General features: G+C 38.0%; 1 protein-coding gene across 3 annotated transcripts in view; it reads right to left on the reverse strand.

Annotated features, from left to right (window-relative positions):
• Positions 1–26,177, reverse strand: part of LOC136866258 (bromodomain-containing protein 2) — a 709,923-nt gene that overhangs the window by 277,385 nt on the left and 406,361 nt on the right. For all 3 annotated transcript variants that reach the window (XM_067143061.2, XM_067143058.2, XM_067143060.2), the window contains exons 17-18: positions 6,842–6,961; positions 687–815 (exon numbers count right to left, since the gene is read on the reverse strand). In XM_067143061.2, the coding sequence (XP_066999162.2) occupies positions 687–815; positions 6,842–6,961 (249 nt within the window). The remainder of the gene's footprint in view (positions 1–686; positions 816–6,841; positions 6,962–26,177) is intronic.

The raw sequence follows: 26,177 nt of genomic DNA on the forward strand, positions 1-26,177 counted from the left end.
CACCGTAATAATTATTAGAAAGTTCAGTGAACTTTCTGTAAGGTGGCACCTTCCAGTACAGGCCACAGAGTAACATTTTATTCATAAATCAGTAAGATACAGGTCTGGATTTAGGTAAATAGCAATACTATTAATATAAATAATACTTAAGAGCTAACATAGAATGAAATGCTGCTGATGGCATAATTTTGTTGAGGAATAAATATTGATGCTTAAGCACTCATAATTTCTTGTTTCACTAGAAAATAACTTTCTTGAATAAATGAGTTACTTTAGATTTGTATGTAAATTTTCTTTCTCAATCCACACATTTGAAAAGGCCAGAGCACCGATTAAGAGAATAGCTTGACTTGAGCCAGTGCTTTGACAACACAGATCACACACAATACCTCCTATTGTCAACAAATGAGTAACTGTTGCAGATTCCAAACCACAATAATTTCAACATGTTACTTAAGAGTAAGATCCTTCCAACATATATTTACTTCCGCGAATACAGTTCAAATATGACGTTATTTACCACGTGCTTTCAACTAATATTGCATTGACTTATAATTTTGACTATATAATGACAAGAAAACCGCACTGGATTAGTTGGGGAGGAGACCTACCTATTCCAACTGACTCAGGCAGCGAACAGACAAAGGAATGAGCAAGTGAGAGTGATGCTTGTAGCATTGTCTAACCTGCTTCAGAGTCGCTCGAGTCAGATGAACTGCTGGAAAGACTGGAACTACTGGAGTCTGAATCTGAACTGCTTGATGTTGAGGCAGAAAGAGGAGGAGGTCCAACAACATCCACAGATTTATTCTCTTCTGGAAGAAAGGACCATTCATATTGCAAATTTGTAAATTAATTATACCAAAATAGCAAGTGAGAGGCATTGAAGTTAGTATTTCTACATTAATCAGTATATACCAATGGAATAAAATGACAGTGTATTTCTAAAAACTTTGAAAGTGTTCTACGAACATTAGATACTTTAAATCTTTCAATACAACCTGAAATAAAAACAGCAGCAATATGAGATAGGAAAACAATTTCTTCTGCTAAAGGTACTTATCGAGAGACTCATAACTTCTATACACAACTACAAAACGACCATTAAATCTTTCAGGTATCATTTGCATTAGTCAAACTAAATAAATAAATAAATAAATAAATAAATAAATAAATAAATAAATAAATAAATAGCCTCAGCTAACATGGTATGACCTTCTGAAGTGGTGCCATCTAAGAAGCCTGCACACAAATTGTGCTGCTATGTAGCAACAAAGGCAGAATTCTACTGCAATGGATAATATGGACGAGTTAATTTAATTTTGTCAGGTGTCATTGAATGCACCACCAGAGATCTGTAACATGCCAGCAATAAATATGTGCCGAGTGCAAGATTCTTTTACTCTTCTACGAACGATCAACTACCTGGGTAAGGATCGAACCCACAAACTTGGGATCATGAGTTGGACTCTCTACCAACAATCCAGAAAGGCAGCTAGTTAAGCTGGTGAATTTACAACATTGCTTAAAAACTGCTACCTACAGGACAGACATTCAATCTATAATATTATGTGTACTACATACTGTATTTACTCGCATATTGGCCACACTTTTTACGCCAATTTTAAGGTTCCAAAGTAGGGGGTGTGGCCATTATGCAAACATTTTTCAGGCAAAATTTTTAAAAGACCTGGGGATATATTTCAGCAATTGAAACTATTATTGGAGAGGTATTTTATATAATAACAAAGAGATGCCATGCAATCACCAGTAAGGCTATTGAGTAGTACAGCATTATAACAGGCTGAGACTGATACATTCACTGTCAAATTAAGCATGGTATATATTGCACAAAAACAAAGTAAGGATTTCAATAAATGTTACTGAAGGCCGTAATGAAAATTAATGGTCTATCATTATGTATGTCGTCAGACCAAGAGCAGAAGGTGATGATATCACTTTTTTCATCACATGCTGTGGAAATATTAATTGCAATTTTATAATATCCAGCTCGTTGTGTTCCTTTCAATTGCTTGAAACAAGTTATCATATAGCTTAGAAACAATAATAACTGTACTAAGTGCCGAGACAATAGTCGAAACTTAAAGGCCCAGTTTCTTCAACTGTATGTTAAATTTTACTTAACAAATGTTACCTATCAATTGTTATTAATTTAACACTTTGTTTCAATGTGCCCTGTTTCACAAACACATTTCCAACATTTGTTATGAAACAATTGTTAAAGACAAATTAACACATTTCAGTGAGATATCTGAACCCGTTTGGCAGTGAGCGTCTTTTGTTTCTTTACATAAAGCGCTCCTAGTGGTGTGATGAAAGAGTATTTTGTCACACAGACACAGGGTTGACATTATTATAGGTTATGGTTAGCGGAGACCGGTAAGACGTAAACATGTTAAGTAAGAGGAACAAAAGCGTTATGATGAATGCGAGTTTTTATTTCATTTAATTTCAATTTAAAATTATGCAAAAGTGCATAAAAAGTGAAAGAACGGACTGTTATATCACAACATTCGATATAGCCTATTCTTATATTCTTATCACCGGGAAAATGCGATAATTGATGTGTTTTGAATGGTTTTCTGGCATTATTTTATTGTGGAGAAAATAATGTAATGCCTTGTTAATGCTGAAGTGGCAGCAGGAAATCTTTGCAGGATTCTACACACTTTTTCTTGTCGCCTGAAATTACATGAAAAGTGTCTCAAACGTAATACTTAACAAGTAGAGGCCAGACCCTGCGGTCAACCGATTTCACCGAGCTTCAATGTACCTATGGGGGGGACACTCAACGGTAACTCGTGTATAAGTCAATACGCTTTCGTTTACAAAGAAAAAGGGTCAGATGTCATTACACAGAATCCGCTTCGGACAAAGTGGAGGTGGTAGAACACTAAAAGGCGAACAAATTCTACTTAAACATGTCAGGTCTGCAACCTGAAAATTTGATGAATCCCCGATTCCAATGCAAGGCATACATACTTGGGAGTTGCATCACAGCGGAACGGAGTGATGGGCCAAGTGGCCAGCGTACTTCTCTATGAACCTCGCAGACGTGAACTCGAGTCTCGTTGCAGCTATGATTTTTGAACAAAATAAATTAATATGTCCGCCTCTGTGGTGTAGTGGTTAGTGTAATTAGCTGCCACCCCTGGAGGCCTGGGGTCAATTCCCGGCCCTGCCACGAAATTTGAAATTTGAGCCTCGGAAGGTCGATTAGAGGTGGGTCCAATTCCCACCTCAGCCATCCTGGAAGTGGTTTTCCCACTTCTCCGCCTAACTTAAGGCCACGGCTGCTTCCTTCCCTCATCCTTGTCTATCCCTACCCATCTTCCCATCCCCCAGAAAGGCCCCTGTTCAGAATAGCAGGTGAGGCTGCCCGGACGAGGTACTGGTCATCCTCCCCAGTTGTATCCCTAACCCAGAGTCTGAGGCTCCAGGACACTGCCCTTAAGGCGGTAGAGGTGGTATGCCTCGCTGAGTCCGAGGGAAAACCAACCCTGGAGGATAAACAGATAAAGGAGTAGAAGAAGAAGAACATAAATTAGTATTTGAGGGAACATCAAGATAAAAATTGGAACAAAAATATTATGCAAATTGCAGTACAGTTTATTTTCTACCTGAAATTAATATAGTTACTGCTGGATCTCTTTCTACATATATACATATATATTCATTTGAGGTAGAAATAGTTCCACTGCAATTTGATTCATTTTATTTGTATTTTACTTTCACATTCTCTGAAACAATGATTTAATATGTATTAAAAAAGTGTGTCTACATCTCAAGTTGTCGCGGTTCGGAGACAAGTACGATGACCACTCGGCCACTGGTTCACTTGTCGAGATTGCAACTCTTTAAATATATAGCTGTTGCATTAGAATTGGGGGATTCATTAATTTTTCAGAAATTATTAGGTTGCAGACCTGACAAGTTTGAGTAAAATGCGTTCGCATTTTAGTGTTCTATCACCTCCATGTGGTCCGAAGCGAATCCTGCCTAATGATATTTGCCCTCACTGTTGGAAACTAACTTATTTTCAATATCGTCTAGTATCTTGTTCATTACGGCTTTGGTAATTAGAAATATATCTTCTGACAACTCTAGAAAGTAGTTATTTCTTAGTATGGGTCATCCTTTGCCTTCTTCAATTTATAAATAGTCTTCATACAGCAGCAAAGCTTCAGACTTACGTCTTCTACATGCCTCCATTTTGAAATGTTAGCAGTTGTTAAGAGGTTTAACACAGGGCTGCTGCCAGGTTAGTTTAACACAAGTATTAACAATTTGTTAGAGTTAACAATCCTTGATGAGACGACCATTTTGTTAAATTAGGTGTTAAGTCTCCTTAACAGTAAAGTTAACATTTAACATTCGTTGAAGAAACCGGGCCAAAATGTTACTCAGAGAACATTCTCAAAGGACAATGTGTTTTGACTTGCTCACTTGCACATCATCACGACAAAAGGCAAGTGACCGGGCGAGTTGGCCGGGCGCGTAGAGGCGCGCGGCTGTGAGCTTGCATCCGGGAGATAGTAGGTTCGAATCCCACTATCGGCAGCCCTGAAAATGGTTTCCGTGGTTTCCCATTTTCACACCAGGCAAATGCTGGGGCTGTACCTTAATTAAGGCCACGGCCGCTTCCTTCCAACTCCTAGGTCTTTCCTATCCCATCGTCGCCATAAGACCTATCTGTGTCGGTGCGACGTAAAGCCCGAAAAAAAAAAAAAAAAAAAAAAAAAAGGGCAAGTGTAATTAACTTTGACCATAGATTAATTTTATTAAACCGCAAATCTGACATCAAATTTGTAATCAGCCTAATGAACTAGTAGATGTGCATGCTGTGTTCCTGCATCAGCTTGCTTGTGTGCCAGGTTTGTGATTCATCCTTCACCTTTTCATGCGTTGTGATGAAAGCTACTGCAAGCTCCATTGCATCGCTGTGCTGAGATTTCAGTGAGTCAATATGTTTTCATGTTACTGATATGGCATTGTCAATAAAACACAAAAGCAATCAGTAACACGGAATGCATACTGTATGAAATGTGTAATGTTGCCTGTGTTGTTGAACTTTCCTCACAAAATATTTTACTGGATACACTCAAAAGGATTCTAACTTAATTACATACGTTAAAAAAAAAAATTAAAACAAATAATAAAAGAAACTGTACATGGAGGCTATTTATTAGTTAATATTCCGTTCATTATTTACCAAAATTGTAGGCCCTTCACTTGCAGAGAGGCTAGATTGATTAAATTTTAATTTTAGGGACAAAATATACATTACACTGTATAGTACCATCATGTCATTAAAAAGCACTGCTTGTGAACATTTGCCAGGAATCACAAGCAAAGCGGCTAGTTTCACTTTTGTCTCGTGGATACAATCTCTGCATATAATATAACGTACGGAGGTATCTATGGTCATCAGCAGTAATGGCCAACATCACCATACAACGTGACCTTTCGTTGCCGATAGTTTTAATTAGGACACTTTACGCTTCCTTCTCACAAACAGTAGTGTTCCTTGGCATGTCAAAATACACAAGGGTTAGGTCAGCAATGCCGATCTGCGAGAGAAGATACAAGTTCTGCTACCTTAACCTGATCACATGCTAGTGAAACATTGTAACTTCATCGGGGCATTTGTTAGGTATTTTTGGCACAAAGACGTTTTCCGCCGTAATGACAACAGGTTATTACGCCACATAAACAGAGTAACCCACCTGCGACTTCCAACTTGCCTTGAATAAGTTTCCTGGAATATAGTGGGATCTCGCAATTTCCCATGCTTTAGGTTGTAACGTCCGTGAGAAATACCGCGACCACTCCTTCACAGCTTTCTCACCCACAGGTAACACAGACCCATGGTGTTCCTCACATAAAGGCACTACTCACAGGCAACGCAGACCCACTGTGGTCCATACAAAGTGATACTAATCAAAGGCAATCCACAATCCCATGGTGTTCCTCAGATAGTGGTACCAATCACAGGCAACGCAGACCAAGGGTGCTCCTCATATAGTAGTACTACACATAGGTAACATTATATCTTTCCCCTTTTTCAAATATTGTAACTTGCTATTAAAGGTAAGCTAGAGAGACAGTTTTGCATTTTCATGTTATCTTTTATGAAATTATCTCTTGTATAAATGCAGACTAATGAAGGGGCGTAGCGTGGCAAAGGTAGGTCAATAGAGCGCCAGCCATTCTGGACCCACGCCAATGATAGAGCAACGGATGCAGTAAAAGCTAGAGTAGATGATATTTCTTTTACCCTACAAGTGCTGCACTCTATTGGATTACGTATTGACGTCAAATATTTAAGGACAATTTCGTTAGAATATTTCTTTCTCTCTTTCTATTTGTTTTACGTTGCACAATAGGTGCAGCCTGATAGTTTGGCAACTATGGTATAGTAATGCAATAATGCAGTCCTTTTCTGAATACATGGGAACCAACACAATTCAGTGCGGCATCAGCACGGACGCCGGTCCATAATGTTGCGCACCCAATCCCCAGCCTTTGTGAAATGCACATGATGGTACTTATCACAAGCAATGCTCAGACCAAGGTGCTCCTCACATAATGGTACTAATCGCAAATAACGTTGATTTATGGTGTTCCTCACTTAATGCTACTAATCACAAGTAATCTCATGGTTCCAATTCCATCATCCCTTGGTCGTCCTTTTAGTCACCTATTATGACAGACAGGAGATACTGTGGGTTTATTCTTCATCTGCATCTCCCACCCACATGGGGTACAGAAATCCTTACCCACTAATTGATCTTCATGAACATGCAGGGCTTCAACATACCTTTTTTAGGAGCTTTCTTCGCTGGGGCTAATTGACCACTAACGTCCTGTAGTCTCTTCTCCAGCTCTTGTTTCTTCTCAGCCATTTGTTCATCTTTTGACTTCCCTGAAAGCTTTTTATCTGCAAAAGATAGAAATAAAAAAATAGAATACAAATACCATGTTCTCTTATTTTGTGGTAATACACAGAAAGAAACCAGGGATGTTTTTACAAATATAACAATAGATTACAATAGATTATACAAAAGGTAGCAATATATGAAAACCATTCCAAGCAAAAAATAGCTACAGAATATCATGCTTCAGGGTAAACTTATCCTTGTTAGTGAAATCTGAATGATGAATACAAAAACACCTATCACATGTAAATCACTGAAGGATATTCTTCACATTAAGTGATAAAGGTCATTATGCAAGAAGGTAGTGGGTTTGAATTCCACTGAAAAGCCCTGAATTATTTTTGTAGTATTTAATTTTAAAACCAGGAAAATGCTAGGGCTGTTCCTATACCATCAAGATAAATTCTCTTTAAAAAAATCAAATTAAAAAAATCAAATTCTCTTTATTTGCAAATGAGGTGTCTACCTCAGTGGTAAATGGTACACTAAAATACATTATTGTCAAGCACTAAATTTTAAATTAACCAGAGAAGAAGAAAATTTTCCTAGAATACAATGGACTTCTGTGCTAGTATGGGATTAGCTGTTACGAATACATTTTTCAAGTATAAGGCTATTCACCGCTACACATGGGAGGGTAGGGGTACCAGATCCATAATAGACTATATCTTAACAGACTTTGAATTCAGGAAATCTGTTAGGAATGTACGAGTTTTTCGGGGATTTCTCGATGATACAGACCACTATCTGATCTGTAGTGAACTAAGTATCTCTAGGCCTAGGGTAGAGAAACTGAAATCTGTCTGCAGACGAATAAGGGTAGAAAATTTCCAGGACGAGGAAATTAGACAGAAGTACATGGATATGATTAGTGAGAAGTTTCAAACAGTAGAAAGTAAGCAGGTTCAGGATATAGAAAGTGAATGGGTGGCATACAGGGATGCTGTAGTAGAAACAGCAAGGGAATGCCTAGGAACAACTGTGTGTCAAGATGGGAAAAGGCGAACATCTTGGTGGAATGATGAAGTGAGAGCAGCTTGTAAACGTAAAAAGAAGGCATATCAGAAATGGCCCCAAACAAGGGCCGATGCAGACAGGGATTTGTATGTAGATGAAAGAAACAGAGTGAAACAAATAGTTGTTCAATCCAAAAAGAAGTCATGGGAAGATTTTGGTAATAACCTGGAAAGGCTAGGTCAAGCAGCAGGGAAACCTTTCTCGACAGTAATAAAGAATCTTAGGAAGGGAGGGAAAAAGGAAATGAACAGTGTTTTGAGTAATTCAGGTGAACTCATAATAGATCCCAGGGAATCACTGGAGAGAATATTTTGAACATCTTCTCAATGTAAAAGGAAAGCATCATGGTGGTGTTGCAAACAGCCAAGCTCATGGGGAGGAGGAAAATGATGTTGGTGAAATTATGCTTGAGGAAGTGGAAAGGATAGTAAATAAACTCCATCGTCATAAGGCAGCAGGAATAGATGAAATTAGACCTGAAAGGGTGAAGTATAGTGGGAAGGCAGGGATGAAATGGCTTCATAGAGTAGTAAAATTAGCGTGGAGTGTTGGTAAGGTACCTTCAGATTGGACAAAAGCAGTAATCAGTAAAAGCAGTAAAATCAATCAAAGGCATTTATGTTGACAATTGGGCTTCAGTGAGAATTGATGGTAGAATTAGTTCTTGGTTCAGGGTACTTACAGGAGTTAGACAAGGCTGTAATCTTTCACCTTTGCTGTTCGTAGTTTTCATGGATCATCTGCTGAAATGTATAAAATGGCAGGGAGGGATTCACTTAGGTGGAAATGTAGTAAGCAGTTTGGCCTATGCTGACGACTTGGTTTTAATGGCAGACTGTGCCGAAAGCCTGCAGTCTAATATCTTGGAACTTGAAAATAGGTGCAATGAGTATGGTATGAAAATTAGCCTCTCGAAGACTAAACTGATGCCTGTAGGTAAGAAATTCAACAGAATTGAATGTCAGATTGGTGATACAAAGCTAGAACAGGTCGATAATTTCAAGTATTTAGGTTGTGTGTTCTCCCAGGATGGTAATATAGTGAGTGAGATTGAATCAAGGTGTAGTAAAGCTAATGCAGTGAGCTTGCAGTTGCGACCAGCAGTATTCTGTAAGAAGGAAGTCAGCTCCCAGACGAAACTATCTTTACATCGGTCTGTTTTCAGACCAACTTTGCTTTACGGGAGCGAAAGCTGGGTGGACTCAGGATATCTTATTCATAAGTTAGAAGTAACCCACATGAAAGTAGCAAGAATGATTGTTGGTACAAACAGGTGGGAACAATGGCAGGAGGGTACTCGGAATGAGGAGATAAAGGCTAATTTAGGAATGAACTCAATGGATGAAGCTGTACGCATAAACCGGCTTCGGTGGTGGGGTCATGTGAGGCGAATGGAGGAGGATAGGTTACCTATGAGAATGATGGACTCTGTTATGGAGGGTAAGAGAAGTAGAGGAGACCAAGACGACGATGGTTAGACTCTGTTTCTAACGATTTAAAGATAAGAGGTATAGAACTAAATGAGGCCACAACACTAGCTACAAATCGAAGATTGTGGCGACGTTTAGTAAACTCTCAGAGGCTTGCAGACTGAACGCTGAAAGGCATAACAGTCTATAATGATAATGTATGTATGTACAATATTATACAATTTATGCTAACAATTTTTTCTATTAAACACACAGCTCATCCTTAATAAATTTATATTGTTTACAAAATTCTACTTATAATATCTCCTGTACTTACAAACACAGTCAACTCATATAGAGTATGTGGAATTACTTCAAATAATACTATACAACTGGTATAAGATTAAAATTTACATTGCATTTATTTACTCATTTATATTTTACCCATTCTGGAACCTAAGTAGCATAATGATCTGCTGCGTCTTAACCAGAGCTGCTTTTGCCACCACTTTTCAGAGTTCCTGAAGGGTCTTCACAGCTACCGTAGCGGTCCCAGGGCCCTCAAAGTCCCCACTGTACTTCACCCCTACAGGCAGTCCCTTACTTTGGCTGTCCAAACTACATAGACCAGGGGATGGAATTAATTTATTCACACCCTTTTTATTTACAATAACCTGCACTGGTCGAATGCCCTCTAGCATTTCATTTATTTTCTCTATTGTTGTTTATTCTCTTCTTGAATATCTGTATGGATTTTGGAAAAGGATCAAACACTACCCCTGGTAAACTGTTCCACTCCTTCACGCCCTTCCCAATGAATCAAAATTTACCCCAATCGCTTCTGCTAAAATTCCTTCTAATTTTATACGTGTGGTCCGTTCTGCCGATATAATTATTTTCCATCTGAAGCCTCTCACGGATATCTCCCCATGCTTCTTCTCCTGTATAGGCTCTATATAATCCTATAAGTCTAGTTTTCTCCCTTCTCTTACTTAAAGTTTCCCACCCAAGTTCCTCTAATATTTCTGATATACTACTTTTTCTCCTGAAATTCCCTGTCACAAATCTTGCTGCTTTCCTCTGCACACTATCTATTTCTTTTATTAGGTATTCTTGGTGAGGATCCCAAACACTGTTTGCATATTCCAATAATAGACAAACCATACTTAAGTAACTTTTTTCTTTTAATTCTTTGTTGCATCTTTTAAGTAGCCTCATTATGACATGTAACGATCTGTATGCTTTCCCAACAATGTCATCAACATGACCCTTCCAGTGCAAATTTCTTTCAAATCTCACACCTAAGTATTTGCACTTGCCATCTTTTGGAATAAGTACCTCATCCAAAGTATATTCAAATTGTTTTAAAGCTCCTGTTTGTAACTGTTGTAACAGTTGATTTGCCTCCATTAACCTTCATATTTTCTTCAACGCATTGTTGGATACTCTCAAGGTCCCTTTGTAATTCTGAACAATCCTCAATGTTATTTATTTCCCTATAAACAATTATGTCATCTGCATACAATATTATTTTTGATGTCATATTGTTTCCCAAATCATTAGTGTATATTAAAAAAAGTAACGGACCGATTATACTAGATTGTGCAATTCCCTTCCAACTTTCTCTTCCTGTGATACATTATTTCCAACTTTGATTTTCTGAACCCTTGAATTTTGATATGTTCTTATCCAACGTATAACCCTTATGTCCAATCCTATTAAATAATACGTTTATTGCAGCCAATGGCCATAGAGAAACTTACATAGTGATATAAGTAGATGATTACAAATTACAATTTTATTTAGATAATTCTCAGTCTGCACAGTATTAACTCTCTTCCGAGCAGAATTTCTTAATGGAAAATTCTAAATTCCCATGGAAGGAATTAGATATTTTTCACCAATAGAGCATGTCAAAAACATATCAGATGTAAGGCTTTTTCAGGCGTTTGCTCTATTTCTTAAACGACATACGCCGGTTCTCACAAAATTGCACGGGGCATCAATCGCATAGCTTGCCACACAAGGAACAACTACAGTATTCACATGGTTCATGGACTCGATCCGTGCAACAGACTTTGAAGTGAAAGCCGTGTATCGCAAACCTTGTCATAAGGTGCCTCAGCTCGTAGTTTGCTTCCTTCCAGTCATTTGTCATCATCGTGTCTGTGTTGTAGAAGTCAATTCAGATGCCTTTCTTTTTCCTCTGGTGTTTCGAGACTACTTCTTCGTAAGCTGGCTTGGATGGCAGAACTTCCAAAAGCAACGTTATCGCTGCACAACTCATAGATCATTCTGGATGGGGAAAATTTGGAGACGCTGAGGACTCGCTTCATACACGTGGCCTTAACACATTTTCGATGTCCTTCAAGTTTGCTTTTGTAAGGAATTCCCAGATTAACTGTAACCCATACCTAGCTACGGGTATGATCTATTCCAGGGCTGTTCAACGTTCGTTTCTACGCAAGCACATTCACATGATAACTAAGGGAATGCGGGCGCCAGGTACGATTCCACTAATTCGACTACTGTTATCGGTACTACAACAACTATGTAATAATAATAATAATAATAATAATAATAATAATAATAATAAATCTAGAATTAAAAATTATATGAAAATATATTTACTCACATAATTAAAGTGAAATCTCGCACTGCATGCTTGCTGCAAGTTGAGGAAAGTCTGGTGTGTAACTAGAACAGGCTGCTCTTAACGCGTCATCCAGGTATGAGTCTGTCAGGCAGGATCGGTATTTGCTTTTTATTATGTTCATAGTCGAAAACGCGACTTCACAAAGATAGGTTGAACCAAAACAAGATTGCATCTTCAGAGCAACACTGCGGGTAATGGGATATTTTTACCGTCCACAAGAGTCCAGAAATTGCCACATGTTGCGTAGGAGGGTTTCAAAAAAAGGTCTGACTGAAGGCTTAAAATTTCCATTTCTAATTCTTCATGATTATAATTTTCGAATATTTCACACACCCTCCCTCCAAGCTCACAAATATCAACAGAAGCGAAGGGATTATTAACAAACATGATCACTGGTTCAAGCATTGAAAACTGGCTAAATCTGCTACCAAATTCGGACCCAAGAGTTTCAAGATGTTTAGCAAGAGATGAAAAATCACACTTTCCGCCATTTACTGTATCTGCCATAGATTTAAAATTTGGAAAATGTGAAAGGTAATTTCTATTTAAATGGACAATACATATCTTAAGTTTCTTTTCAAATGCATTGACAATACTTATCATACCTGAAATATTACGATATTTTCCTTGCAATTCGAGATTTAACTCATTTAATTTTGAGGTGATGTCTGCCAAGAATGCTAATTCGATTAGCCAAGATATATCATCAAGTTCGTGATATTATTTCCCAGGAGATGATCTCATAAAGTCTCGTATCTCATCCAACAGGTAGCAAAACCATTCGAGTGTTTTCCCCTACTAAGCCACCTTACGTCTGCATGAAGGATGACTTCACCATACTCCGAATCTGACATACTTAAAAATATTTCTGAACAATCGATGACGAGTAGATGACGATCTTATATAATTCACGACACGAGTTACAATTTTCATGAGATGATCGAACTTTAAAACCTTTGCGCATAAAGCTTCTTGGTGAATAATACAATGATAAAAAAGAAATTTTGGAAATGATTCATCCTTAGCGCAAAGTGAAAGAAATCCATTATTTCTACCAGTCATAGACGGGGCCCCATCTGTTGTTATAGCGACAAGCTTTGACAGTGGTAAGTTACTCTCTTTGGTGAATTTAACGAAAGCATTAAATATGTCTTCTCCCCTAGTACGTCCATGAAGTGGCAATAGCTTGACAAATTCTTCCTTTACTGTAAAATCGTTAAAAACCATTCTAGCAATTACACACAATTCAGCAGTGTCAGACATATCAACACTTTCATCAAACTGGAGTGAAAAATGTTCACACGATTTCAAATCCTGATGTAATTAAGATTCCATATTATTAGAAATCTGTTCAACCCACCTAGCAACAGTTTGGTGAGACAACTGAAGTCCTTTGATTGAAGATATCAGTTCAGATTTATCTTTGTGAGATTCGAACAGAGATTCAGCGGCATTTAGCATAGCTTCTTTCACTACTTCCCCATCACTGAAAGCTTTTTTCCTTTTAGCTAGGATGTAACAAACGTTGTAAGAAGCTATTGTCACGTTACGCGTTTTGCTGATCTTAAACGCACATTGTTGGAATGCTAATTTAAATTTTAGGTCTTTCACTTTGAGTTTTCTTAGTTCAGAATTAACAGGAAATTCACTGTCAATTTTTTTCTGATTAGTCAAAAAATGTCGCTTTAAGAAACAGACACGTTAGCATTACACAATAAACACACAGACTTTCCTTTGTTTTCAATAAAACAATACTGGTCCTCCCATTCACTGTTAAAGTTATAATTTCTTTGCCTTTTAGCCATGTTAAGAAGTGTTATGTTTAATGAAATATGACTGATTATAAACTGAATAATTTAAAGTTTAAACAGTACCACACGCTCTGTATGGAAGTGCCGTTTTTGTGAAGCCAAACTTGGAAGTCAGAAGTGCTTGCCAGTCAGATGAAAACAATATTGAAATTATCACCGTTGAACTAAGTAACTGTGTAATCACCTCAGTTTATAAACCACCTGCAGCAGAATTTTCCTTCATTCCACCCCACAATTTTGATAAAAGTAAAGCCTCCATTGTTATAGGTGATAACAGTCACAGTCATGTATGGGGTTACGCACATGAGGACAAGAATGGTGAGACAGTTATGTCATGGGCTGAAAATTTTCAACTCGCCCTCATCCATGATAGCAAACTCTCTCCTTCTTTTAACAGTGGAAGATGGGGACAAGGCTATAATCCAGACCTCCTTTTTGTTAGTGAAAGCATTATGCATACATGCACCAAAGCAGTATGTCCACCAATTCCAAACACACAACATAGGCCCATCATGTGCCAAATTTTGCCACCAATAAGACCTCAAGAAGTCCGTTTTAGGCGAAGATACAACTTTAAGAAGGCTGACTGGGCAAGATTTTCCAGCATACTGGATGAGAAGATTCTGAGCATCGCTCCTGTTCCTGAAGAGTACGACAAGGTTGTTGACATCGTCCAATTTTCTTCAAGGGCATCAATTCCAAGAGGTTGCAGAACCAGTTTTATCAAAGGCATTAAACCTGAAACGGCCACTTTGCTAGAAGAATATTACAAGAAATATGAACTTGATCCTTTTAGCGAAGAAACATCAATCCTTGCACAAAGTGTTCTTTTCTCAGTATCACTGGCTAAAAGGGATGAGTGGATAAAATTAATGACAGATTGTGACATGAGCAAGAGCAGTCAGAAGGCCTGGAGACTTTTACGTCGTCTCAATAATGACAATACCCAAGCCAGCACATATGCTAATATAAAGGCAGATCAAATTGCCCATCAGTTGCTAGTAAATGGAAAATCAACCCGATCTAGAAAGCTAGATAAGAAACCAATAACACGGAAGCCAAACCATGAGAGCAACATACTATCTCCACCATTTACTGAAGCTGAACTGGAATCAGCACTGAGGAAGTGCAAATTGGGAAAAGCAGCTGGACTAGACGACATTCGAGTAGAGCAGATCAAAAATTTTGGTCCTGTTACGAGGCGATGGCTACTGGAATTAATGAATATCTGTGTCCAAGAATGCAAGATTCCCAAAATCTGGCAGAAGGCTAGAGTCATTGCTATCCCTAAACCAGGCAAAGATCGGCTGGATCCCAAAAGCTATAGGCCTATTTCCTTGCTCTGTCACCTGTACAAGGTCCTGGAGAGGCTCATTCTTGAGCGACTGATAGGAAAGGTGGAGTCGTCTCTTATACCACAGCAAGCTGGATTCCGAGAAGGAAAAAGTTGCACATCACAGGTATTAAACTTGACACAGCATATTGAGGATGGTTTTGAGAATCGGCTCATTACAGGCGCTGTCTTCATTGATCTTTCTGCAGCTTATGACACAGTCAACCATTGGCTTCTTCTAACAAAATTGTATGACATCACCAAAGATTTCCATCTAATGTGCAACATTAAAAATATTCTCCAAAACCGAAGATTCTTTGTGGAATTTCAGGGAAAAAGAAGCAGATGGAGAACACAGAAGAATGGGTTACCGCAAGGCAGTGTGCTCGCACCACTGTTATTCAACATCTATACTAACGATCAGCCTCTACCTGAAGGTACCCAGAGTTTTATCTATGCTGATGATTGTGCAGTCACTGCTCAGGCCAACTGTTTTGAAAAGGTAGAACAGAATTTATCCAAAGCTCTGAAAGAATTTACGAACTACTACAATGAAAATGACTTGAAGCCAAATCCTGCCAAAACTCATAGCTGTGTATTTCATCTCAATAACAAAAAAGCAGCTAAAACCTTACAAATCACCTGGGAAGGAATCCCTCTTCAACACTGTTCGACTCCAAAATATCTGGGAGTGATTCTGGACCGTACGCTTACGTATAAGAAACATTGCCTAAACGTGAAACAAAAAGTGTCTGCCAGAAACAACATAGTGCGAAAACTTCGAGGCACCACCTGGGGAGCTCACCCTTGCACTGTGAGAGCAAGCGCGTTAGCACTGTGCTACTCCACTGCTGAGTATGCATGCTCCGTGTGGCATAAGTCCAGCCATGCCAAAAACATAGATGTAGCACTAAATGACACCTGCCGTATTATCACAGGTTGTTTAAGACCTACTCCCATAGATAAACTCCACTGTCTCGCTGGTATAGCACCACCCGAAATCCGACGTGAGATTGCTGCTAGGCATGAGAAAAGCAAGGCTATGACTATGGAAGCCCATCCTTTGTATGCCTGTCAACCACTGAAGCTCTTAAAGGAACACCACAACAAGCAAGAATCTCAATGTGGCGGGAAAAATGTCAACATTTGAGAGAATGGATGGTTCCAAAGGAAGAACTTCCTCCTGGACATTCTGAACAGTGGACAACATGGAAGGCTCTCAATCGATTACGCTCCAGCACCACGAGATGCAAGACCAACCTACAGAAATGGGGCCTTCCTGTGGATACAGTTTACTGCAAGTGTGGTACTAAGCAGACTAACGAGCATCTTCTACTGTGTCCATCTTCTCCAGCCACTTGTACCATTAAAGATCTAATGAGGGCAACTCCAAATGCGCTTGTCGTGGCCAATTTTTGGTCAACCAATGTTTAAAATTTCCTTGTTTAATTTTTGTCTCTCTTACTTTGTACTTCTGACACGATAAATAAATAAATAAATAATAAATCACAACACAAGGCACTCAAAACGTATTCCATAAGCCCTGCATAAGCTCACAAATAATACTGAATGTTCGCCTGAAAACTAGGAACTGGGAACATTCCAATTGCAAAACTTTCATAAATCGTTTGTTCATTGTTTACGGTACAGCGTTGTTGGGATTAAAGTTACTTTGTGGGTAATTTGGGTGCCCCATTGTCGTCCTGGTGAAACTCTGTCATGGTAGGTAGTTTATGGCATTGCAATCAAGTGAATAATAAGGAAGCGGTTCTGTTTGGCAGAATAAATATGCGGCTATATATGGCTCCGTGAGTAGAGAGGGCCTTATACCTGGCGCTATCCCCCCTCCCCCCCACAGTGAGAGGTTTGTGGAGGATTTCCCTTTGTCGCAACTACTTACATGTCGAATAGCTCTCTTTCTGAAACTTTCTTCTATCTCTTCACTAATCGCGGACACGAGTCAGTTAGGCCTAGATCACATTTATGGCTTACTCAAAGCTCCTTGTGTATTTGGAGGTACGGATATAACACATTTCCTGACTTTGAGGACGGTATTTTTAAGAGAAAAGTAAGAATATTTTTGAAATGCAAAAGTATTGTTTTCAAACATTAAGTAACATTTAATTTGGAAATTAATTGCGAAGGGCGCCATAAAAGGGTACCTCGGGCGCCGCATTGGACAGGTCTGATCTATTCCCTCCAATTTCTTTAATAATATTCCAGGTTCCACTTTTGAGTTTTTGAGTTGTCTGTAGTTAGTTCCTTGGAACAAAGGCAGATCTCTCCTGTGGGATGCTACGTGAGTCGATACTTTAGCACCATCTCATTTGCCTCACATTTGCAAGGTTGCTGGTTCTGCTGCCGAATTGGCCGTGCACAATAAAAGGACGAAATACAGAGCAGTAACGGACAACTACATCTTCATGGTATTTGCAGTCAAACGATGGGGACGTGATGTCAAGAGGCTAAAAGTCTGATTTCAGATATTGGCAAACAACTATCAGCAATCACCGGAGACCCCTCTTCAACAGAATTCCTGAGGCAGCGGATAGGAATTGCTATCCAGCCAGGAAATGCTGCCAGCGTTATGGGCACGTTTCCAGATAACACTCCACTGGACGAAGTCTCTTATCTTACACCTTAGACTTTCGAGATAGAGCGAAGCAATAAAATAAAAGATACTTGAAATATTATTTTGTAATTATATATATGTATGTAGTTTATTGTCAGTTTACATCTTAATTTGTTAACCCTCGAGCGCTCGCGTTCTTTTTCATCACTTGAGCACTCGCATGGCGCACTGAGTGCTCCATTAAGTATGTTAATGTTTTCATCGAAGTTAAGTAAATTCAAAGCCTATATTCTAAGTTTTATCGTTCATCAATTAATTCTTGAAATATTTCACATAATATTAGTTTTTATATTACCTCCCTACTTACAGAACAATATAATATTGTCATATAAATTCATTAAGCCTCTACTTATACAGTACGTTAGGTTTACTTTCTAAACTAAAATTAACAAGTGTATTCTAATACAATGAGTACATTCAAATATGACATCAGTTCAGTCTATTTCTACATGTTAACAATCAGAAATATAATTATTACGCCATATTGTAGCTCGTAAATTTAAATCTGGCATCATTGTTTTGTCTTGTTTATTCTGTATCACTGGCTGGTTCACTCTTGCAAATTTGACATGTGTATGTGATTTTTACATATTGCTTGCAGACGAAGCTGTGACATGAAGGGCATCTTACGGTAGTGTTTATATTTTTAGCATGTCCACAAGTTACACATCTTCCTCGTTTCTTCAGAGAAGGCTCCACAACATTTGTTTCTTCAGGGCTCTTGAAACGTTGAAGGAACACAGAAAAATCTGCAGGAAGAGTCGGTACCTTAGATCTTTTAGCTAGATGTGGTTCCATCAGAAAAAATGACATTTTTTTCAAAAATATTCTCCTCGGGTCTCTTCTGTTATTTTCATTTGAAAAATAGATCACTTGTGCATTTATCCCAGCCATGTCCAAGAAGGCATAGAATATTGCCAGTGGCCATCTTCTTGGGATGTGTGCGGTGGTATACGTGCCACACATTTGATCCACTGTGTCAACACCCCGTTTTATTGAATTATAATCCAGGATCAATTCCGGGTTTTCCGTTCCTTCATCTATGACACCATGGTGGATAACAGCAGCACGGTCTTGTTCTTCTTCGGTACAAATGACACCAAAGTTACGTTCTTCTGGTTTCCGAATGAAGAAGGTTTCATGGGTTGATCTTTCTGAGGCAGAAATTCAACAGGAATTTTCCCATTTGTTTTTCCTCAATGTTCCAATACATATAATTTCCTTCTTCAATAGAGACATTGCCAGGGGATAGCTAGTGTAACCAGCTATCCATGGTGATGTTCCTTTTGGTGCCTTCAATGTGAGAAACTAACCTACCAACAATCTCCGAAGGTGAGTTTGAAACATCATAAGGTCCTTATTCCTGTTTGCGACAGTACACTTATAAATTTCCAGTGTAGAAGGTTTTGGAATCTGTACGCAAAAAAGGCTTTATTCTGTATTTGTCTGGCTTGTTTGAAATAAACTCAACAAAGCTGCATCGTCCTCGAAAAGCTTGGAGTTTTTCATCAATGGTTACAAACTCACTAAGATTATAACTGTTCTTGCACCAAGAACCATCTGTATTGCAGCCAGTATATCGTGAGCTCTCCTTCTGACCCTCGTGGACTTGTCAGTAAAAAGATAAATCTTTTGTAACTCCTTGTTGTCCTTATGATTTCTACACCCGTGAAATCTTTAGCCCAGAGTTCCCTAACAATCGTGTGATTAGCTTTCTTAGTGCCAGTAAGATATAGCAAGCCTAACAAAGCCATTATTTCAGTACGCACGCGACATTCCTTTGGTATCTCTCTCTCTCTCTTTTATATCGTTCAACCTGGGTAGCTATGTACAAATTTGTGAAGTTTACAACATTGTCAATCATATTTACGTCAATAATTTTGTGAAAAGCAGACAGTTCACTTGTTACACCCCAAGCTGGAAATATTTTGACAATATTTTCTTCTTTAGTCATAGAGGATCCACTAGAACATTGTTTCTTGCATACACAAACTTTATCTCTTCCTATGAAATTATCACTTTTGGCTAACACAGCTTCACCAGAACTTTCACCACTTGTCCCGCGAGTTATAATTCTGTTCACTTTCCGAGTTATGCTCACTGAAAATTATTTTCTCATTTTCAGTTCCAGAATTGTCTTCCTCATTTTCACAGTCATCTGCTTTGTTGAAATCAGGATCATCATTCAGTAACCAAGTCAGCTGTGGACCTGACAGATTTCTTCCAGTCCTAAATAAACGGAACAAATATTTTTACATATTGCTTGCAGACGAAGCTGTGACTAGAAGGGCATCTTATGGTAGTGTTTATATTTTTAGCATGTCCACAAGTTACACATCTTCCTCGTTTCTTCAGAGAATGTTCCACAACATTTGTTTCTTCAGGGCTCTTGAAACGTTGAAGGAACACAGAAAACAACATAAGGCCTCTGACACACAGAAAGCAACAAACAGTCCACAGAAAACTAATGCAAGACAATTCTACTGAATACAAAAGTAATTTGTAAATAAAAATATACTTACATGATGACGCGTGTGACGCACTGAATGCACCAGTTGTGACACAGTGAACTTAAAACACAGTCTAATTCGCTTCTGTTGAAGAAATATTTATTTGACTTCTCCCGCACAGATAGCTAAAACTGTACATTAGGAATACCTAACAAGACAGGTCAGCAGATTGTTGGTGCGACAATGGACATCTGTTTATTTAAACGTGGCGCACTCAGTGCGCCAGAGCGAGTGCTCGAGGGTCAAAGAACATCAGAAAATAACTTTCATATGCAGTGCTATAGTTCTGTTTGTTGAAGATGTACCTATATCAGTGAAATAGTCACTAAAAATATTAAAGATTTGACTTGAATTAGTAACCAACATATCACTTACGTCAACTGTACTTCTTCATTATTACTGTTATTTGTTGAAATATTATTAATAACTTTTCAATGATTATCTGTACTGTTTAACCTATTGATACCAATGTCTATTTTCTAAATCTCTGTTCATTTTTGTAATCCAAATGCAAGCTCGCAGCTACAGGAACCTAACAAGATGACCAACTCGCTCGGTAAGGAAAGCCAAAGGGATGGGTGGTAATTATTGTTATAAGAGGAAGCACAACTAGGTCTCCATTTCTATCAACACTAATCGGAAGGAAAATGGAAGAGTTCCAAACATTAAAAAAAGAAGAGGTATCAGCAAAAGAAAGGGAAGGGCCAAGAAAGGCATGAAAATACAAGACTCCCTAGGCCTCGAGAACCTAATACCATCGGGAGCCTCGAGAACCTAATACCATCGGGATTGGAGAAGACCAAGAGTTGACTAAGGAAGACAGATTGGGTCGATAAAAGTGAAGATCCTTACACAAAGTAAGTGGAAACAATGCCAAACTCAACTAGTGGAACCACTGTCACCAACACACACTCCCAAGTTAAGAGGCCCTGGCCCCCAAAGTAGAGGAGGAGGAGGAGGAGGAGGAGGAGGATAATTTTCCATGTTGGTACTAACAACATAAGGCAAGCAGTAATAGGCAGAGTAGAACCTCGATAATTAAAAATCGGTTAATGCAAAATCCCACCTAATTGGAAAAAGCTCTAAATCGCAGAAACACGAGGTAAGGTTTTGCAGGTTACTGTATTTAAATTGTTTAATTCGAAATACGGATAATGTTTAATTCAAAGAACAATATCAGTCCCATTACCGAAATTCAGACTTTTATTCAAAACTGCCTTTACATTAAAAAAAATAAGTACTTTACAGAATAATTTAAATTTAAAATTTATACGTATCACGATAAAAGGCATAACCCAGAATGTACAGGGGGTAGCTTTCTGCACTTTCACTCACTTTGGTGTGTCTACAGTGTGCTTTATATTGACTAAGTTAGAGTGAAATCGTTATTCTTTTGTATTCAGTGTTTTAAGGGACGCCACAATATCACATAGCAAGCAGTGTGCGGTGAAGCATAATCCGCGAAAACCGGTTATTTTAAAGGAGAAACAATAAAACTTTTGTATCCACCTATTCATTACATTAAAAGCAATTATAAAATTAGGATCTCATCCTTATTTTATTGCTTAAATATTAAAACATAGGACATGTTTCGTTTATATTTTGAACATCTTCAGCCATAAATATTCTTACAAGGTTAAATGATAACATTGTTTTAGAACTTCCACGTTGGTACTAACAACATAACTCAAAACAGCTGAGGTTAGGCTTCAATATTATTCTATTCGTCCATAAAAGTGACAACACTGATGTGCACTGTTGATTAAAGGTTATGAAATATTTAACTTCAAAATTTGTTGAATTCACAAATTTCTTGTAGTCTTGACCAGTGTATTATAGGGCAATCGTCCAGACGTAAGCAGGGACTCTCAATTGGTGATGAACAAGCTTCGGTGACATGCAAATGGTAATTTCATCAAAGTTTACATAAGAAAGTCTGTTGATATATTCTTCCTCCTCCTGCCTGCATTTACTCTAGTGCACTCAGCTGTTTAAACAGTTTAAAGTTTCCAATTCCATACAGTATAATATATGAGAAGTTACGCCAGTTGTAACAAAATGTTTGAATGTGTATACAAATGAATAATTTGAAAGCATAAAGCAACAATTTCAACAGATCGTACTGACATTGTATTTTAAATATTAGAATAAGGTTTTAAAAGTTGAAACTTCAATAAGACAACATAATATACAAAGGCTTTAATATTTCAGAGGTTTTTCAAAGCTCATTAAGGATAAGTTTGACAAAGGCAAACCATAAGTGTAAGTTCTAAAACAATGCTATCATTTAACCTTGTAAGAACATTTATGGCTGAAGATGTTCAAAATATGAACGAAACATGTTCTATGTTTTAATATTTAAGCAATAAAATAAGGATGAGATCCTAATTTTGTAACTGCTTTTAATGTATTGAATAGGTGGATAAAAAAGTTTTATTGTTTCTCCTTTAAATAGACTTCCAATACGAAAAAATGAGGATAGTCTCTTGCAACAAAACTGGTGATGCCAATAGCCAGCCAAAAAGTGAGGCTCATATAAATATTTTGTACGCACCAAACAATATTGTCACTGCTGATGAAACTGCATTGTTTCTTTTCTAATACCGAGCCCAAGCAGACTCATGCTCTTAAAGGAGAGAAGTGCCAGCCGGGAAATTGTACAGGGGTGGGGGTCATTGTACTGTGTTGCAATGCACATGGAAGCGAGACGCTTTCTCCCTTCGTCATAGGAAAGTTCAATAAGCCACGATGTTTTAAGGGAGTCGAGAACTTTCTGTACAAGTACAGGGCATCTAAAACATGTAAACAGTACAGTAATCCTAAGAATAAAGCATTTCTATACGGGAACCCAGCATAATTTGCCCTCATCCTTGAATTGTGTATTTTTTCTTTTGTTGTGTGAGGTAATGCTTGCCGTGATTTACCCAAGTGCATTATTTGAATAATGTAAATGCACCTTGTTGGATCATTTCAGAAAGTTTTTTCCACGGCATTTGAAAGGTCGAAACTGAATCAAAGTGATTGCAAAAATTAATGGGTCTTAAAACTTAGTGATGTGGCAAGGGTTAGCATTCCTGAAATACGAGAGAAGTGCCATGGAGGGAAATCGTACAAGAATAAAGTCACTGTATTGTGCTGTACTGCAGACGGGAGTGAGAGACTTTCTCCCCTCGTCATAGAAAAGTTCAATGAGCCACGATGTTTTAAGGGCATCGGGTACTTTCCGTGAAACTACAGGGCGTCTAAAATGCATATAGCGCAGTATTAAAATGAATAGTACACTTTCACTGGGGAGTCAGCATAGACTTCTCGTCTTTGAATATTTTTTTTTTAAATGTTGCGTGACATTAAGTTTGTCAGTGAGTAATCTAAGTTATCTATTATTTGAATACTGTAAATGCACCTTGTTGGATACATTTTGGAAGTAGCTTTTTTCTGTGGTATTTCAAAGGTTTAAACTGTGAATTATGGTTAATTGTATGCAGTAACGGGTATTAGAATATTTAGAGAAGCGGCAAGGGTTGGCATTTCAAGTTGGCGATTAATTCGAAGTCTGTGGGAAACTGTGGAAAATGGATAAGGAATGGAGATTTAAATGATAAAATGGAATAGATATGTGGGAAAATGAAAGTGAGATTGGTAGATCCTTATGGGGGTTGTGGGAGATAAGGATCTAAGCTCGGATGGCCTTCACTCAAAACGCAATGGTATGTATAAGTTAGGGGTTAGTGAAGAATAGTCATAGGGAGCTACATTCAGAAAAACAGGTGGAAGTATTGTAAGGAAAGGAATATAACTGACTAATTTAATAGACATATAGATGATTACCAAACACTGTAATAGGAATTCAATCATGGCTAAGAAGTGATATTATGGCCGGAGAAATGTTTTCACGAAACTTGAGTGTTCATCGTAGACACAGGATGGGAAATTCAGGAGGGTGGGGGTGGGGGATGTACTCACACTGGCATAGCTGCAAACTTTACAACACCACAAATCAAGAGATTTTTGATATGAAAATCAGGAGATATACTTGGTCAAAACTGCTTATTCCACATGTCTTGTGCAATACAGTACTACGATACATTTATAACACTTATTGTCTCAAGCCCGAATGTTGCTATACGAGGCTACAAGAATAAAAATCACATTTCTATCCTCACAGGAAGTGCATGAGCAAGATGATTGGTCTCTGATAAGCCTTCCGAAAATAGTACAAGCTCACGCTCCACACGTGTGAATCAATCCTGCACTTAGATGCCATTACTTAGCAAATGCATAGATTAATATATTGCATCAAGCACCCACGCAATTATGTGAAGTGCAATGCTATTTGTATCAAATAACTAGCTCATGTACCTGTGCTTCGCTACGGAATTCTCAGAAAGACTGTCCTTATAGTTTTTCAAACTGTAGTCAACATAGGTCATTACAATGATGTCGGTATGAATGTACAGATAAGAAAGGATTTCCAGCTAATCAATACTGTTTATTGTAAGAATTAGCTTACAGTACCAGTTTTGACCCTAATTAGTCATCATCAGCTGACATAAATACCTTCACATATGCATCAAACAATAATTGACATTACACTGTCTAAAGGAAACACCGTATCTGGTTGTGTCCAAATTGGGGAGGTTGAGTGTGAGTTAGTTATGTGTTATGATTTGACTTTCAGGTACATGGGTATAAACACATTAAAATATGTTAGAATAAAGAGTATAAAACATTTCATGGACTTGATATACTCTAGACATGCACTATGTGTTTATTGTATTTGTGTATATAACTTAGATTTAAGCTTAGGATAGATTTTACAGTCAAATTTCTAGTCCTGAAGAAGACAGCTTTCTATATTTAGTTTTCCTCCGATTCTTTAAAGGTAAGCTAACTTTACACTCATAATGTACATTATTCATGACAATGAATACACCCTTTTATGCCACATGTATTATAAAATTTATTAATTATTACAGACCTACCTACCTACCAACGCAGAATTTCCAACCTCTTAAGTAATTGTGACTTCTTGTAGGTATATTTTGAAGTCTTATGTTAGGTAGTCGGACTCTGAATATAAAACACACACGCATGCACACAAACATACTCTCTAAGCAAAATATTGAACAACAATGAAAATGTTCGGGCTGAAAAATAGCCTAATCTCACGTACTTCCACCTGGTGAATTAAAAAAAAACCATGACCTTGACCGATTAGCTCTTGCTTTGGAGATACAGTGACATACACTTTTTTAGAGTCTACATTTTCAGTTTCTGTGCTGTGACTGTGAGTTTGTTTTAATTAGTGCAGAATTTCTGGTTTTGGAGTGCTTTTAACATGTAAAATTTGTTAAATCAACATGCCACCGAAATGCAATCCGACGTCTCTTGTGAAGACTGCCTATCATCATTATTTTGGTATCAACGTAGGGGACCAGGATAAGTCATGGGCTCCACACATATGCTGCAACTTGTGTTCAGTTATACTATGAGAATGGATGAAAAATAAAAAACGATCTGTGGGTTTTGCTGTGCCTATGGTATGGCAGGAGCCTACAAACCATACAGATGACTGCTGTTTCTGCTTGAATCCACCAAGTCAGGACTGTCAATGAATAACAGAGGAATCGTTGAATATCCAAATCTTCGATCTACTAGTCTATCTATTTCACATTCAGATAGTTCACCAGTTCCTACTCCACCTCAATATTATGAAATGGAAATAGAAAATGAAGACGGTGTAGAAGTAGAACATCTCATGATCCTGAATTTTAGGAAAAAGATGATAAACCGCACAGACAGCGGAATTGAGTGATCTCATTCGAGACCTTCACTTAACACAGGATAAGG

Source organism: Anabrus simplex, chromosome 3, assembly GCF_040414725.1.
Source record: "Anabrus simplex isolate iqAnaSimp1 chromosome 3, ASM4041472v1, whole genome shotgun sequence".
NCBI classification, from domain to species: Eukaryota; Metazoa; Arthropoda; class Insecta; order Orthoptera; family Tettigoniidae; genus Anabrus; species Anabrus simplex.